The 16,608-nt window shown below is 33.8% G+C and overlaps 3 protein-coding genes across 6 annotated transcripts; 1 reads left to right on the top strand and 2 right to left on the bottom strand.

Moving 5' to 3' along the window:
• Window positions 1-1,865: 1,865 nt before the first annotated feature.
• LOC105650707 (protein STRICTOSIDINE SYNTHASE-LIKE 11) lies at window positions 1,866-3,413 on the top strand. The gene is made up of 3 exons (XM_012237650.4): window positions 1,866-2,148; window positions 2,417-2,686; window positions 2,771-3,413. Exons 1-3 carry the CDS (start codon window positions 1,889-1,891, stop codon window positions 3,249-3,251), a joined length of 1,011 nt encoding a protein of 336 aa, XP_012093040.1. The 5' UTR covers window positions 1,866-1,888; the 3' UTR covers window positions 3,252-3,413.
• Window positions 3,414-4,050: 637 nt separating this feature from the next.
• Window positions 4,051-7,194, bottom strand: LOC105650617 (Ribosomal protein L7Ae/L30e/S12e/Gadd45 family protein). Its single transcript, XM_012237528.4, has 4 exons — window positions 6,963-7,194; window positions 6,560-6,629; window positions 4,834-4,939; window positions 4,051-4,344 (listed from the first exon to the last, which is right to left on the bottom strand). Exons 1-4 carry the CDS (start codon window positions 7,090-7,092, stop codon window positions 4,183-4,185), a joined length of 468 nt encoding a protein of 155 aa, XP_012092918.1. The 5' UTR covers window positions 7,093-7,194; the 3' UTR covers window positions 4,051-4,182.
• Window positions 7,195-7,811: 617 nt separating this feature from the next.
• Window positions 7,812-16,267, bottom strand: LOC105650616 (Phosphoribulokinase / Uridine kinase family). Of its 4 annotated transcripts, none has more exons than XM_012237525.4 (13): window positions 16,126-16,264; window positions 15,616-15,649; window positions 15,044-15,416; window positions 13,548-13,662; window positions 12,927-13,122; window positions 12,731-12,844; window positions 12,458-12,631; window positions 11,215-11,409; window positions 10,269-10,391; window positions 10,093-10,205; window positions 9,588-9,711; window positions 9,001-9,273; window positions 7,812-8,206 (listed from the first exon to the last, which is right to left on the bottom strand). In XM_012237525.4, the coding sequence occupies exons 3-13, from the start codon at window positions 15,381-15,383 to the stop codon at window positions 7,988-7,990; spliced, it is 1,986 nt and encodes a 661-aa protein (XP_012092915.1). In that variant the 5' UTR covers window positions 15,384-15,416; window positions 15,616-15,649; window positions 16,126-16,264; the 3' UTR covers window positions 7,812-7,987. The 4 variants fall into 4 exon arrangements, with proteins under 4 accessions (XP_012092915.1, XP_037491979.1, XP_012092916.1 ...); XM_037636051.2 differs by having other exon boundaries at window positions 15,567-15,649; XM_012237526.4 differs by lacking the exon at window positions 15,616-15,649 and having other exon boundaries at window positions 16,126-16,267.
• Window positions 16,268-16,608: the final 341 nt, after the last annotated feature.

Raw genomic sequence — 16,608 nt, forward strand, 5'->3', positions numbered from 1 at the left:
TTTATGATGCTGGCCAACCTGACATATGTATGATTTTATTTCACTCCCTCTTCCACGCCTCAGGGAATTAAGTGGAATTTTCTTATTTTTCCCAAAAATATAATAAATTGCTGCGGCTAGTGGATAGAAATGAAATAATTAAGCATGTTACGTAGGGTTAGGATTACCTAATGTGCGTTTATTGCTGATGCAATTAATATTAACCATCTAATTTTCAGCACAATAAACTAATTCCCTAATTAAATAAAACCTTTTTGTTTATCAGCTACAGTTATTTATTTCTTACCATTTTACTTTTTTCATAAAATAAAAGTTTTTTTTTTTTTTTTTTTTTTTGATACTTAGGAGGCCTAATCGAGAATATCAACTATACTACACTTGATTGACAGGTTTTTAAATATCATTAAATTTTTTTTTTTTTTTCATTTGGTATGGTTGAAAATGTTTTAATAACAAAATCGTGATAGTTAAAAAAATCTTTTTTTTTTTATTGAGAAAAGTTAAAATCTAATTATTAAAAAATAAAAATTTGATTAGTATGTTTAAAAATAAAACTTTCATTTTACACTGCTCTGTTACATCTAAATAATTTCTTCATTTTATTATATAGATGATGGATTGGAATTTGACATCGCATTTTACATGGAATGAAAGACCAATCAGATTCCCTTAAATGAAATTTCAATAACTTTAAGGTCACGATTTATTACATGGAATGACATTTTTATCCTCCAATCTATTGTTCACTAGCACAGGTTAAGGGAATAATTACAAATATGAAAGGAATTGATCAGGATTATAAATTTTTAAGGGGTCAGAATTGATTAGGAATGGTTTAGTTTTTCTTATTCAAAGAACTAAATTTTTATTTTTTTTTAAAAGTCAAAGGTGGTGTTATTTCTAAAGCAAAAGTTGTTAATGCTAGAGTCAAATTTATTACTAAAAATTTTCATTCAAGCCTCATTGTCATGTAATTTATTAACTATTTTCATTTATGAATTTCATAGGGAAATAGCTCCATATTTAGCTTCATCGAAAAGTCACACTCCCTTTGTCCCGCAATTAATTTTTTTTAATATAAAAAACTTAAAATATCAATTTTTAATCTTCCACTAATATATTGCCAATTGCTTTGATTAAATTATAAGTCTTATTTTAATTACTTGTTATTCCTTTTTTTTTTTAATGTCTCAAAATATTTACAGAGTTTCTAAATTTATAGATTTAAACAATTATTTTCAATAATAAATTTTTATAATTGTTTATTAAATGAAATACTTTTGTTAATATCCTAATAAGTTAAGGGTAAAAAGAGACAAAATGATTTTTATTGACTGAATTTTTAATATACCTATTTTGTAAAACCATGCAAATAAAATGAGATAGAGGAGTAGCATTGATTTATTTGAATAACAATTTAATATCTAATTACTTAGTCCATGGCCCACTCATGGATCAAACTAACGGATTAAACTAACGAGAATAAGGTTTTCCATTGAAATAGGATATTTCTAATTATACACTGAGAAAAAAATAAAATCAGAATATTTTTTAAAGAATTCTTACTTTGATTGGTTTGGTCCATAAAATGGATATGAATTTGGTCTAGACAAGTAATTTTCAATTTTACCGTATTAACTAAATTTTATTAATTTGAATCAAAACAAAAATGACGGGACAATGTGAGGATTATCCAGTAATTAATTAGCTTATTTAGGGAAGATGAGGTTGGAAATTTCAACTGCATTAACCCTAGTTAATTATCAATAAATAAATAAATCAGCCATGGTGGCCCATCATTTCCACACATATATATATATATAAATCGCAGCTGCATATACGAATTTGTTCCATTGCTCTTCATATCCGATAATATACTATTACCCATATGGCTATGGCACTGAGTGTTACAAAAGCAGTAGCCATGCTCGTCTCTATGTTAGTTCTTTCCTTCACTATTCCTTCCTTAGCAATTTCCATCTCATCCTTTACTAAACTCCCTTTACCACCACAAGTCATGGGTCCTGAGGCTTTCGCCTTCGACTTGCAGGGTCAAGGACCCTACACCGGTGTTCTTGACGGTAGAACCCTCAAATATCAGGGTCCTAGCCTCGGCTTTCTAGATTATGCATTTGATTCCCCAAACAGGTATATATACATAAATAATCTTGTGTGTATAGAAGTTGTTCTTAACAGAACCTCATATATAATGGATACTATTAACTGAACAAGCGGAAATGAACTTCTTCTCCAAGCAAACTATAACTGCAAGAATGGAAGTTCAAAATGTTAAAAAACACATACATAATATACAAATACACACACACACACATATATATATTAACACAAAACCTCATATAAATTTGATACTTATACATTGTCTGCACCAATTGGTCGTTGTTTGATTTGTTGGCAGATCGAAGGCGGCTTGCGATGGAAATACTAATCCTTCAGCTTTTGGAGGTATATGTGGAAGGCCGTTAGGTATAGGGTTCCAATATACAGGGGAGCTGTACATCGCCGATGCTAACCTTGGGCTTCTGGTGGCCTCAACTAATGGAAGACTTGCAAGAGCAGTTGCCTCTAGTGCTGAAGGACAGCCTTTCAAGTTCCTTGATGGTTTGGATATTTACCCACTTACAAAAACTGTTTTTCTCACTGATGCTAGTTCAAGATTCAATTTCAGGTATTCTGTTTTTTCTTTTCTGATCACCATTATAACCAAAGTATAAATCATTAAAATCCCAATTAAGACAATTTTCTGGTGCAGTGAACTTGCACAAGCTGTGGCTGCCAATGACTCAACAGGAAGATTTATAAAATATGAACCAAACATAAACACTACAACTGTGTTATTAAGGAACCTTTCAGCCCCAGCAGGTGTTGCCGTTAGTTTAGATGGCTCATTTGTCCTTGTCACTGAATATTTAGCTAACAGAGTTCTAAAATATTGGCTTAAAGGTCCCAAAGCCAACACATCAGAAGCTCTGGTAACTTTCCAAGGCAGGCCAGACAATATTAAGAGGAACCCTCTTGGTGATTTTTGGGTAGCAGTAAATGTACAGGAGACACCAACTGCACCAATTGTGCCTACTGCAGTAAAAATTAATTATTCTGGTAAAATTTTGGCAAGTTTTCCTCTTAGTGACCAATATAACACTACAACAATAAGTGAAGTTAATGAGTATGATGGGAATTTATATATTGGGTCATTGGAAACGAAGTTTGTTGGGAAATACAGGATTATGTGATTCTATATGTATAATTAGATATTATCTCTTGATAATATTATAATTTAGTAATTATATAATAGAAGCAGCTCTATGCTAAATAAATGTTGTAATGGTGTTTGTGGCCACTAGCTACAATTGCAACTTCCAAATAAATACGATCAATTTCTGGAATCAATACAACTCCTTAAACAATTCTCTGAAAATTCTGGTTGATACAACCAAATTATATATGTCAAATCTTGAATTTAAGAATTGTTGGCCGAGATGTGTTGTTTAATAGTATGAAGGAATCTAAAATATAAATGAATAATCTATCTACTGTTTGAAAAAATTAATGATGGTCCAGTTCTATTAATCAAGAAGTAGGTTTTGGGTTTAACTGCTTTTTGGTATGATGATAAAGTAAAACAATGCCGTTTCTATCTTCAAAAAAGTATATTCCCTAAAATGTGGAAAAGTTGTCTTCTTTCACGCAAATTTTTGGTCAGAGCCAACAATATATCGTTTAAGAAGTTGTATTGGTTCCAGAGGAGTCAAGGGTTCAATATCTTTTTGCTTTCCTTGAAAATCCTGAGAATCTCTGATCCATATCGTATCCCTCAAAAAGTCAAATGCACCATCTTTGCCACCTGCCAACAGTTTCTGGTTCGAAATTAGAATCGGATTGATTTCAAATCGGTTGGGATCATATTGGCCAAAACCTTGTTAGACTGATGCCAGAATCGAATTTGAATTGATTCTAAAGGTTTTGGTTGAGACACTGTGTATCAATTAGGTTAATGTTATCAAAGACAGCCGCATCCATAATCATTAACTATTAAAAGATAAATTTTCTTAATCATAACATAGAATGGGGAAAGAAAAAGGCTAGCAAGTTAACACCCATAACATATCACATTAACAACTACATATTACATCAAAACAAACTCGAAAAATGTCATCTTGTCCATTAGAAAAGAGAGGAGGTAAGTTCAGACACATCAGCTACGACCTGAGAAAAATCTGCCTTTAATTTCTCCTGTTCCTCCTGGCCTATGTCTCCCTTGGGAGGTTTGGTTAACACCAGAACACAACATGTAGGTCTCTTGGTGGCTCCTGCATTTGCAAGATCCTGAAATAGCAAATTGAGATAATGAGAAGTGCAAACCTGGGAGACAATGGATTAGAAATAAGACAGGATTATGAAGTGCCCAAAAAGACAATAATAAGTTCAATAAACTTCATTTTGAGACCTTATTTTCAAAACCTGGAGGCTTTTGGATTATTGCATGCCCACAACGTCAAGAAAAGTTTTCCATATTGTTGGGACTGTAAACTTAACACCAAATCATATTCCTAATCAATAGCACTTTTATTGTATTTGACAACATATGGCTAACAGTTACAAATAAGCCTGTTCAGGTGTCTACTCACTACAACGCTTCACATGGATGATTGATTGATTGATGTGTGATATTTTTCAACTTACTTACTGATGAAAACTAGAGCACCTGATTTAAGTTGACATGCCATCAATAAAACAGAAGGCACTTCCTAAAAGCAAGAGTTGTCAACATTCAATGTTACAAGAAGAAAGAACAGAAGAGATCTAGTTGCTTACTTCTTTTGATGAAACATATATATAGGGAATGTCAGACTCCTCACATAAGATTGGAACATGAGTGATTACATCTATAGGAGATATGTTCCCAGCTATGACACACAGCCTGCACCAAATTAAAAAGATGAAGCATTAAGATCTGAAAGCAATTTTGTGCCACATGATCTTTAACATGAAGCTACTCCGTACATAACCCAAATAGATAACATTTAAGATTATGTGCGAACAATTTAAAAAAAAGGCCTCCATCAATATATGATAAGAATTGTTTAAAATAATCAATTCATTAGCAGCAGGATCTCATAATTGTTCAACTTTGACAACTGAGATCCAACTACTGATTTATAATGAAGATGTATAAACAGAATGTAGTGATTAATGATAGAGTGAACTCTATGAGCTGAGAACTAAAATAGTTAAAAAGCAAACAAAAAGATATGGAGAAGGTGATCAAAATATTCACATTTGTGCCAAGTTTTCCTAAGAAATAAATCCAGAAAATTGCACGACCAACACAATGATGTAATATGTTTAGCTCAGAACAATATCACACATGGCCTATCAATTCAGAACCATATATACCACAAATATCCACCACCTCTTGTAGCACTCCTGTAAAGAATAAGAGATCTGCTGGCTCACATCTCTCTTTGTTTTGGCTAACATAAAGATCATGAATTATGATTTGATGCAAAAACAGGAAGTTTTTATAGGATAGGATTCAGCGAAGTTTAGTAATTCAAATCTTAATTCCTAATATACATCCATTTGTGTGAATCCCTTTTCTCTCCCATAAGCATACAGAACACCAAGGAAATTCTTTCATAATTTGGTCATGGAAATTGGGCACAGAGTATGTGTCATGAAAAGAAAGAATTTTTATTTTTCAAACCAACAAACCAACACCTTAATCTGGAAATAGCCAGTAGTCTTAAATCCAGTAAATAGAGGGAAAGGACCCACATAGCTGACCGTAGTTAGTAATTATATTGGAATAAACTAAGCTAAGTTGAAGAGTGCTACTCTAACAATGCATCTGTCCAATGCTCTTCTTGGAGGTCAAAGCTCTCAGTCAGAAAACCAATGGCAAATATATACTTCCCCATCTTTCATTTCCACCTGCATCGAGATGTGACTTTAAGAGGCAGTTAAAAGTATCACCACGATTTAGGATAAGACAGCTTTCTTTGTCCAGTATATTTCCATCCAAAACTTCAGTTAGGAGTTTCACTGGGGAAGTTAAAATATCAAATACCTCAAGATCTGCCAAAATCTAGATTTTGTTAACCTAAATATGACTACATAAAAATTATGTGCACTGAGCACAAAGAAAAAACTCAATATTTTCTTCTCTACACATAAAAAAAATATTTCCATAGAACCAACTAAATAACTACCCTAAAATAATACAGTTTTAATTACCAAGCATGCATCAATGAAAAAGAGCTAGATAGATTAAAACATCTGACTCTACTACAACCAAATGCAGTCTAACTCCTTCATTCTTTTCCCAATGCTATAAAATACCACGAACCTCAGAAGGATTCCAGAAGAGCAAATTGTTAATTTTTAAAAAAATGCTATGAGAAAAAGGATAAGAATCCACTAAGCTATTTTTGTTCTTTCACATCAGTACTGGTAGTTTTATTTAAAGGTCTAAGCAGAGACGATAAGATTGTTTCAAGATAGGATCGTTTCAAGATCCCATTAAGCATAGAAAGCTGACCCTTTATGCCCGCGCCTAATACTTTTAACCACCTCCTTCACTCCTCTCTTCAAGCATTTGTGTTCAGCAGCTGCAAGAACAATAAGATAATAAATTCCATCATATTCATATAAAAATAAATCAATCTTATTAACAGCAACAAAAACTTATTATAAACCAATTAGGAAAAAAATCAGATTCACACATTGCCAAAACCATCTTATCAATTCACTCAAACGCGTCACTAAGAGAAGATATATCTCCAATACCAATGAGTCTAACAAGATATTCAAAGGTCCAGCGTATTTGCATTTGAAATTTCAATTTCTTATCTTTACTAGTTTCTACAACCAAGAACTAAAGAGCAACCCAAAAAGATAAAAATGAACAAAAAATTTTACTCAAAAAATCTACAGCTACGTACCTTTGCGAACTAGCTTGAGGGTTTTTTTGGAGAGCTTTTTGCCAGCAAGGGGCTTGGCGATAGGAGACAGAGCTATTACCTTCTTCTTCTCCTGCTTCTGTGATTTCTCTGCTTCGCTATCACTTCCCATCTCCTCTCTCTCTCTCTCTCTCTCTCTCTGGGGAAAAAGAAACGTTTGCGACTACGGTTGATGGCAGATACTAGGGTTTTTGCGCTATGCCTCAGTTCTAATTTCCTTTTGCTTTATATTTTAGGGTTTAAGGGAAAGAACCTGTGGGACCCACCGACCCAGATGTTTGCAATTTTTTTTTTTTTAAATCTTATACCGGGAAGCTAAGCCTCACTAAATTAAAAATTGAAGCAAAATATTTAATGTGTTCAATCGAGTCCATTTAATTAAATTTAAATTAAAATCAATAATACTAAATATTATATATTTACATTTAAATTATTATTTTATTCAAAAATTTCATAATGTTTTGTTATGATTTGAAGTGTTTTTAATAATATATATTATCATTAATTTTAATAAATTATTTAATTACACCAATTGTTTATCCTTAACAAAAATAATTAGAATAAGCTACATGAAATTTTTTTATTTATTTTTGGCTTTGTCCACAGCCAACTAATATATTAATACATTAATTAAATATATTACATATCAAAGCATAATCTAGTAATAAGTACATATACAACCGACAATAAACCCAGAGTCGAATCCCTCTCTCCCAATGCTTAAAAAAAAATTAAATATATTAAAAAATAAAGGATTTTGCCAGATTGAAATGATATCCAGAAATTGGATTTTATACAATATGAAAATGGGGGATAAATCTTAATCAAGCCTGGAATGAATATTTAACTTCGCATTGACACTCACAGTGGAACCCGTTATTCTGAACTTGAAGATTGAATATTCCATATTTACAATATCGACCAGCAAATAGCACCGGCTTTCCATTTGGGTAACAAGGTTAGAACCAACAACAACATGTAATATAATATGCTGCCTGAAATACAAATCATTTTTGGGATGCAAATCCCCTAAACAAAAACGCACCTAAACCACCAATTGCTAATGTTACAATAAGAGGCAGCGCAATGGAATCAACATCTATGGCTCTGTTTATCCTGTCTGTTCGCTCTTGGCGAGCTCTTCCTCCCCAGTGTTCATGCAGAAAATTGCTCAGATTATCCAACTGGTGCATGATTTGGCGTTGCCCCCTAGCGATTAGTACAATCTGCTCAGGATATGAACATGGTTTTGTTACATGGCTTCTATTTCAGAAAGCGTCACATGGAAAATCAATAGAACTGCTTAATGTAATCAAATAAGTTATGGGAAGAATATGCATATTTGGATTATTGTGGTTTGAACCATCTCTTAGATTTGATACAGTATATGTATCTGCCAGTCACTTTCAATAGGATAGCACAAAACCAATGAAATTCATATAATCCAACTACCAATCTCAAAACATGGAGAGAGAATAACCTTTGAAAACCCAGATTACTACTAAGCTTCTATAGTAATTTGACCACTGTATAGCTCAAAATAGGTCGGCTCAACTATAACTGGCATGCTGTTCAAAAAAACAATAGTAACACCAGTATAAAATGAATTCCCCATCTTCTATGTTCATATCCAAATAATCCATAAACTGGTCTCAGCAGTCCTCATAAAACAGGGATTCTTTCTCTTAACAACCAATTGTTTTACTGAGGGATATTTTTCTCTCCACACCCATTGTTAACAGTTCCCGCATTACTAAGTTGTCCCACCATTTCCCATCCACAAGCAAACCAAAATTCATGGCTAAACTGGTACTATTCTGCATGCCTGTTCTGAGAAAATATAGTATATTGGCTTATTCTAGAGATTCCCCATATTCGTAATATTACCGGTCTATGTCCATGAATTACATCTATATTATATAGTTAACATATGACAAATTTGAAACATATATCCACCATAATTATTTAATAATAGATTGTATTTTCAAAAACTATAGTTGTCTTGAATTAGACGCAGTACCTCTTCCATCAGTGGTGACTCCCTAGCCAATTGCGATGAAGATGAAGAAGTTGGTAGCAAAGATCCAGTTAGTGAGCCATTAGCCAAGCCATTAACAAATGCAGAAGTTGGTCCAGAGCCATTGCAAGCTTCTGCCTGCATTGCCAAGTTTTGTTGGCTAGCTGAAACTTTTCTGACAGTGAACTTGGAATTCAACTCCTCAATCCGAGATGTGAATTCATCCATCCTCTCATTCAGTGTGGCAATCTGTTCAGAGAGTTGAGTAACAACACCCTGAAACATTTCCAGAAACAAATTATTGGTGAAAATTAATGCTTAGAAGCAAATAAGAGAAGGAAAAACAACAAGAACATAAAATATTGAGGAAATGAAAAATATAGAGAGATGGATACAAGGCTTATATGAGTTCCTGTCTCTGAGCGTCTCACCAATGAATAATGGGGGAAAATCAATTCCCAATGCTTATATTTCCTCCATCATTCCAATTAAACAGATGAATAAGAGAAATTTTGTGGCGGCACCAAACAAATAGACCAGTATAATATTCATTCATCTAAGTACTTATCAAGGCAGAATTTTACACTTGCCTGGTTTGCAAGTGTGGCAGGTGACTCTGGAGTTCTTCCATCAAACCTTCTATTGTTAACAGCAAGTCTTGTCAACTTGGACAGATTCTTTTCCCGTTGATTTGCATATGAGAGTGATACGCTACTGTTAATATATAAATAGAATTGTCAGAAAAACTAAGTTAACTCCTTAAATTTGTAAAACATTTATTAGCATGCACATTGGATAAGTAATTTCAGTTAAAAAATTTTGCAGTTACTGAGAGGATTAGTTGTCCCAAATAAACATACATGAATTTGACTGAAACTGTAGAAATTCAACAAGAATCATGAATTGGATTTTAAAACATTTAAGTGGTAATGGCCAAAGTATTTTCTGTTGTCAAACAAATCATATAAAGGGAAATGATAACCACAGAGAAGTCAGCCTAGCTATTACCAGGCTTTCTTTCAATTTTAGTTTTCAACATCTGCTAGTTTATCAAATGTGGTAGACTCATCAAATATGGTCAGAATGAGACAGTACCGGCTCAGATACTTGTTTCTCCTATCTGCGGAAGCTCGAGAAAGGGCTTCTTTAGGGCTAGAAACCAAATCATCGTCTATGCTGAGCTTTGTCTTCAAATCATCTGGCAAGGCCTGCAGGCTTATCTGATAAGGACTACGCATAAATTGCATGAATAATCAAGTATGGGAACATACCATAACATCGTTGACAAGCTTCTCAAGTTGGATCTGTTCTATGTAAGTACGAGGAACATATGAACCATCCAAGCCTAGCTGCTCCGCCACATATTTAACATACAAACGATCTCTACCTTGCACCTTTATTCCAGGAACAGCATGAGTGTAGTTAGGGCTACGGTTTGCAAACTTAAGCAGAAATAAGCAATAATGACGGATTACATCTTGTATAGCAGAAGGAAAAATTGCTAGTCGATGGACAGGACAATGTACCATTCGATACAAAAGGGAATGGTACCTTCAAAGTGACAGGAGGAAGGCACAATAAAATTCAATGACGTAATTGGCATAGCTATGCCAAGGACTGGCTTGAAACTCAAGCATTTGAAACTATGCTTGTCATCATGGTCAAGCAAAAACCTGGGCCAACTTTGAAAGCCTCCCAATTACAAAAAATTAACCAAATATCATACAAGATCATGGTGGAAAACTACTGTAGAAAAGCTATTGGCTAAAATATTTCATGAGTAGAGATTGCATATTAATGCCAGTTGATAAGTTTGCAAAAATATAATAGAACTGATAATTAGAAGCAAGAGGAGAAAAATTTATATAGAAGGTACATCTACTGACAAATTTGGTTGGGGAACTAGACTTATCATCACTAAGATATACAATATCAGACTTCATTGCACCAATACCTGATGTAATAAATACTGTAGTAGTAGCAAACTTTTAGTTAGAATCCTAATAAAAACACAATCCAATGTTCATCTAAGTATATTGCATGAACTCTTGCTATTATCACATTTCCACTTCCATTCTCTCAATTGAAATAAGTTACTTTTAAGCCTAGACCTAAGTTCCAAGGTTGACTGAAGCATCCAATTAACTCAATAAGTAATACAATAAGATCAAAAATAAATGAGGTTACGACCAACCACACATCTTAAATTCCATGTACCTGAACATATTGGCGATTAAGTTGCTCTAACCAGTCAGTTTTCACACACACCCTGTTGTCAAAGAAGACATGGCTGCTTCTTTTTAGGATGGCTGCAATTGTGTACCCCAAAGCCATCAGCCCTCCCAGAAGGCGAACACTAACTTCGAAAGTTATTCTAGGTGAGATTATGAATGGACTGTCTGTAACCCATTCCTGAGAACAAGAAGCATAACTTTTAGAATAGGAACCCCAAAATACAGAGCATCAATACCATACATAGATCATTCAGAACCAAAGTTTGACCTATCTCCTTCATCCCAGTGTTTAAGCCTTTTGAATAATAGGACAAAGGATCAACAGAGTTCTGAAAAAAAAAATTCTGGAGGAGATAGGTTTTTTTCCATTTTAAAATGTGGAAAACATCACAAGTTCTCTCAAGATAACTTTGCATTGCCCATGGCCCAAGGCATAAGGATAAGGGACCTCATAGCAACATAGTTAAGCAAACAAACAATCTTGTCAATGCCACAACATTATAGTTGATAAGTGATGCTGATAATATATTCTCATTGCTGGAGTTTGAGCCCAGACCAACTTTTGTTGCCATGATGCAATGGGTATTTACCATTCTGGTAGTGCAACAGGCAAAAAAGCATGTGAGAAATCTCAGATTGCATAAGTTCCATGACTTTGTCGCAAGCATGTCATTCCTTAATAGATCAATTACAATTCCAAAGAGTTCAAGACCATATTCAACATTTGGGCACTTGTAGAAGATGACGAGTGGGCATGGGAGCCATTCTCTTCTATTCAACAAAGTACGGGCTGGGTGACAATAAATAGTATAGACAAAAAGTACAATATAGGAGAGAACAAACAATTGTTGCAAGTACCTGCTAGATGATGAGAAATAGTATTAGACTAAATGAAGCATTTAGGGCAATTTAAACAAGGTATAGTATCCAACAGAAAAAAAATACAGAGGAAAAGATAGAGAAAAGGCATGGTATAGAAAAGTCGATTATTTTAAATGATTGTGTAAGACCAAAAATCACATTCTCAGATGTGGATTACTTAATACTCGATTGAAGCTGATAATGTAGGATAAGTATGGACACTATTAAACCCAAATAATGTGCATAAAAGGAGGAGACAAGTAGTATTTGACACTAGTAATTCTCACCAAGTAAAGTAGGTAATTCAAATCAAATGCATAATATGCAGTACTTTAAGAAGAAGCCTAAATTTACAATCATCCAACCTCAAACATGAGATTATACTGTCCATCCCTGTTCCTCATCCTCAGATATGATTGACATGCTTCAGGATCTTCACCAGGTGGCAGAAGATATATATCATAAGTCTCCTCGTTTCTTTCAGTGTACTCTTCAGACATAACAGCCTTGATTTGTTCTAATGTAACTGATCTTGCAGACTGCAAAAAAGAAATCCATAATGCAAGAGTTAGAAATTACTATAAAGCACAAATCACGAAAAAACACAAAAATTTGACACAGACAAGAGTGGGATTCACCTTCAGAATATAAGTAGGGCTCTGAAATCCAGTAAACGGATTAAACTTGTTAATTATTTTAATATGAGCTGTCTGGAGGTCAGGCTCAATAAAGGCCTTGTACATGGGATAAACCTGTGTGAAAAAAAAAAGTGAATTGTGAGGCAACAATATAAGACGAAATGAAAAGCATGAATTAATAAGATAAATTAATCACCGTCTCAGAGATTTGGTGAATTATTTCCTCAGGCTCTTGTCCAGCACGTTGAATGTCCCGTAAGACACGTTTGACAAGGTCAAAGTGAACTCCACCAGTGATAGATACACGAAGATCTAGCAATGGTCGCAGTCTCTCACTTAAGGCATAGATGCCTTCAATGATCACAATGCGGGAACTAGGGACTTCTACTGTCCTGTTAAGGGAAAAAGAACAGCCAAGAATTGAGAGCATTGGCATAGATAAACAAACAAATTTCTATCAATGATATTGAAATTTGAAAATACATAAAGCGAAGGAGATTCCTTTTTTTTTTTGTTAGGGTGGGGGGGCAGGGGATGATGACGATGACAAGAATGAAAAGAATACATAATAAATGAACTATCATATACATAAGTCAACATGAAGTTAGAGATCAATTGAAGTAGCAGTATTTCTGACATTCTCATAAGATGTGCTAAGTGATTATTGGCATCATTGATGCATCACAAACTTATTTTCCTTGTTTCTTTCATCCTCTTCATCTTCTTTGCATGGACACAACAACTGGAGATGGCATGAATCCTAGGATAAGTTTTTTCATTCATATGATGAAAAAAAGGGACAGATAATAACCACAACCTGTAACCTACACGAGAGCTAGTCTTGAAGTCGTATATTGGAACCTGGACAGCCTTCCCTGCTTTCAAACCATGTATATTATCGAGTAGAGTGTCATAATCCGTCAATCGTGGGTCTGTTGAAAATAATTCACAGCCATTAGACATCTGCCATGTTTCTCTCTTTCATACTCATTCACCAAAGACAATGATCCATAAATAATTGAAAACCTTTGTCCAGAAGAGGAAAATAGCTAACCGAAATATGAATCAGAAGATATTCTGAGAAGAATGCAGAAGATATTAAAAATACAATGAGTTCGCAGTAACATGATAATTGCTATCAGATAATCAACTAACAGATACTCAGTTTATCCTTTCACAATATGGTCGGCACATAATAAGGTATTTAATCAACATAATAAGACTGCTCAATTACATTCTAATTTGACTTATCAAGATCTTTTGTTGCTTATATAGCCAGAAAAATTGTGACCCTGTGAGTTTTGTATCTAAGAATAATTTATCACCCTAATGTTCCACTTAGAGCTTTATGTTGTTCACTTGAACTGCTCTTATTTGTGCCTGGGTTCCTTTAGTTCAGTAATCTCATAGATTTAGACAACATGCTTCCAGAGGCTCTGCTTCACTTTCCAGTTGATTCTTGTAATTTCTGTCTTGCTTTTTTCATTAGACTCAATGTTACTTCTTATTCTTCACTTACCAGTAGAAGTAGAACCACACTATTCTTTAATTCTAACTAAACAAGAACAACCTCAAACCTTACACCTGCCTAAAATGTTTATATAATCCTTCAGCTTTTTGCTGACCATAATCCAACTTCTAGTTTACCACGAAAGCAAACAATGATAGTTCAATAACCTTACTTTCCAAGACATAGATTTAGCAAACAATACACACCAGCCACATGGTTATATCTGTCCAAGCTTGGAAATATATGATCCTTACAAAGACAATCAAACTAATATGTCTTTGCATCTATTGCTTTGTTGTTATAATATTGAGATTAGCAACATAACACAGAATCAAGCGAAAGGCCCATAAAACCTCATTTCATAACAGACATTTATTATCAATCTGTGTGCTACAATTTTTTAAGAGAGAAGGGTAAAACAGATTTCACCCCATGACCAAAAGGGATCCCCCACAATTCTAACCATTTTAGAGAAGTTCTATTAGCATGTTTGAAAGCATGACTAGGATAAAAAAAGCACTTTTTAGCATGTTTGAGATGACAACTGAAGTAAAAAGCAATGGCCAATGACTTTTTGACCCTTAATATTCCATGACTTGTAATACTACATGTATGACTAGGAGAAGTTACATGCTTTAAGATTATCTAAAAAGAAACAAATTCTCCACAATAAAAAGATAAAATAAAAAATTGATTCAAAAGGAATCATATTGAAGGTCATGAGCACCAATAAACTTATGTCACTAAATAAAGAGCTTTTTCTAACAACAATCAAGTAAATTTGAATGAACACGAAAATTTACCATCAAAGTTGCCATCTATTATCCGACTAGCATCATTGTAATTATCCATTGTGATGACAGCGATGCTGGGCATAAAGTTTAGCACCTTCTCAGTGAACACAGTCTTTCCAGCTCCAGATGGGCCCGCTACACCTACCAATATTATTCCATCATTCTTTTGAGCCAACAACTGGCATGCACGGATTACGACGAAGAAACCTTTCTCAAATGCCAATGTATCTTCAATTGGTGCAATCTCATATCGATCAGAATCTTTCTTTTTAACCAGTTGGACCTGATCTCTCAGGAGCCCAGAACGTCGCCTAGGTGACTCAATCCCATGATTAGTATCTTGAGCCATTTGAAAGGAGACAGAATATTTCTCCTCCTAAATCTGCAGGAAAAGATAAACATTGTAAAAGGACAAAGTTAACATGTTTCCAAGACAGCCATTGTAATAAGCAAGGAGTTACGGAACTCCCCAGATACTCTAACAATGGTCTAAAGCTAAATTAAATGTTTTGATCAATCAAGAATCACTTAATTCTTAAAATCTCTGAATTTGGTAATTATATGTAAACAATTGGGATCACCAGAAAGCCGCAAAGAATATTTCTCCTCCTAAATCTGCAGGAAAAGATAAACATTGTAAAAGAACAAAGTTAACATGTTTCCAAGACAGCCATTGTAATAAGCAAGGAGTTACGGAACTCCCCAGATACTCTAACAATGGTCTAAAGCTAAATTAAATGTTTTGATCAATCAAGAATCACTTAATTCTTAAAATCTCTGAATTTGGTAATTATATGTAAACAATTGGGATCACCAGAAAGCCGCAAAGAATCAAAAGGCATTACTATATATCATTCATTTCCAAACCCTATATCTTTAAACTCATATTATTACCCTCTACATGATTGGCAAAATCAAACTCAAAACCAAGCAAATTTTTCATCAGTCAAAGAATAAAGAATTCAAAAATAATTTTGGGATTAATTTTTGACTGATAACGTTTCTAATTTCCCAACAAGATATAAAATTAAAAAAGTCATCTTTACAAAGAAAAGAAACAGAAAAAACGAAAATCAATAAATAAAGGGTACCTTTTAATTGTTTTGGCGCTTTTTTCCTGTTCTCTTACTAATGAAACTGTAACCCTGAAAGTTTTTTAAAGAAGAAAATGGAGGGTAGCTTTACGAAATTGGAAGAAATTGCGAGGAATCTTTTATTCTGATCGTAGTACAGAGAGAGAGAGAAACGTGGCAGTGTTTGACTGGTTGGAGAAATAATTGAGAAAGACAAAAATGGAATGGTGTCTGATTTCGACCCGGATAGGATATCTCGTGAGTCGTTACGTGAAATTTAATTTTGTTTTGGTGGCCGAGTCGCTGACTCACTCGATTAGGTGTTATTTTCTTGACCTATGGATCTGTCCGAATGGTACTAGATTCTATCGTATCTTACTGTTGCAAGTTTTAGATATTTGGCTAAATATATAAATTTATTTCTAAACTTTTTTTTTTATTTTTTTAATATTTTTAATTTTTATTTTAATTGGTCAAGCACTTTAAAATTTATAAATTATA

The sequence above is a fragment of the Jatropha curcas genome, chromosome 5, assembly GCF_041381405.1.
Source record: "Jatropha curcas cultivar XTBG-Jc1 chromosome 5, XTBG_Jcur_1.0, whole genome shotgun sequence".
NCBI lineage: Eukaryota > Viridiplantae > Streptophyta > Magnoliopsida > Malpighiales > Euphorbiaceae > Jatropha > Jatropha curcas.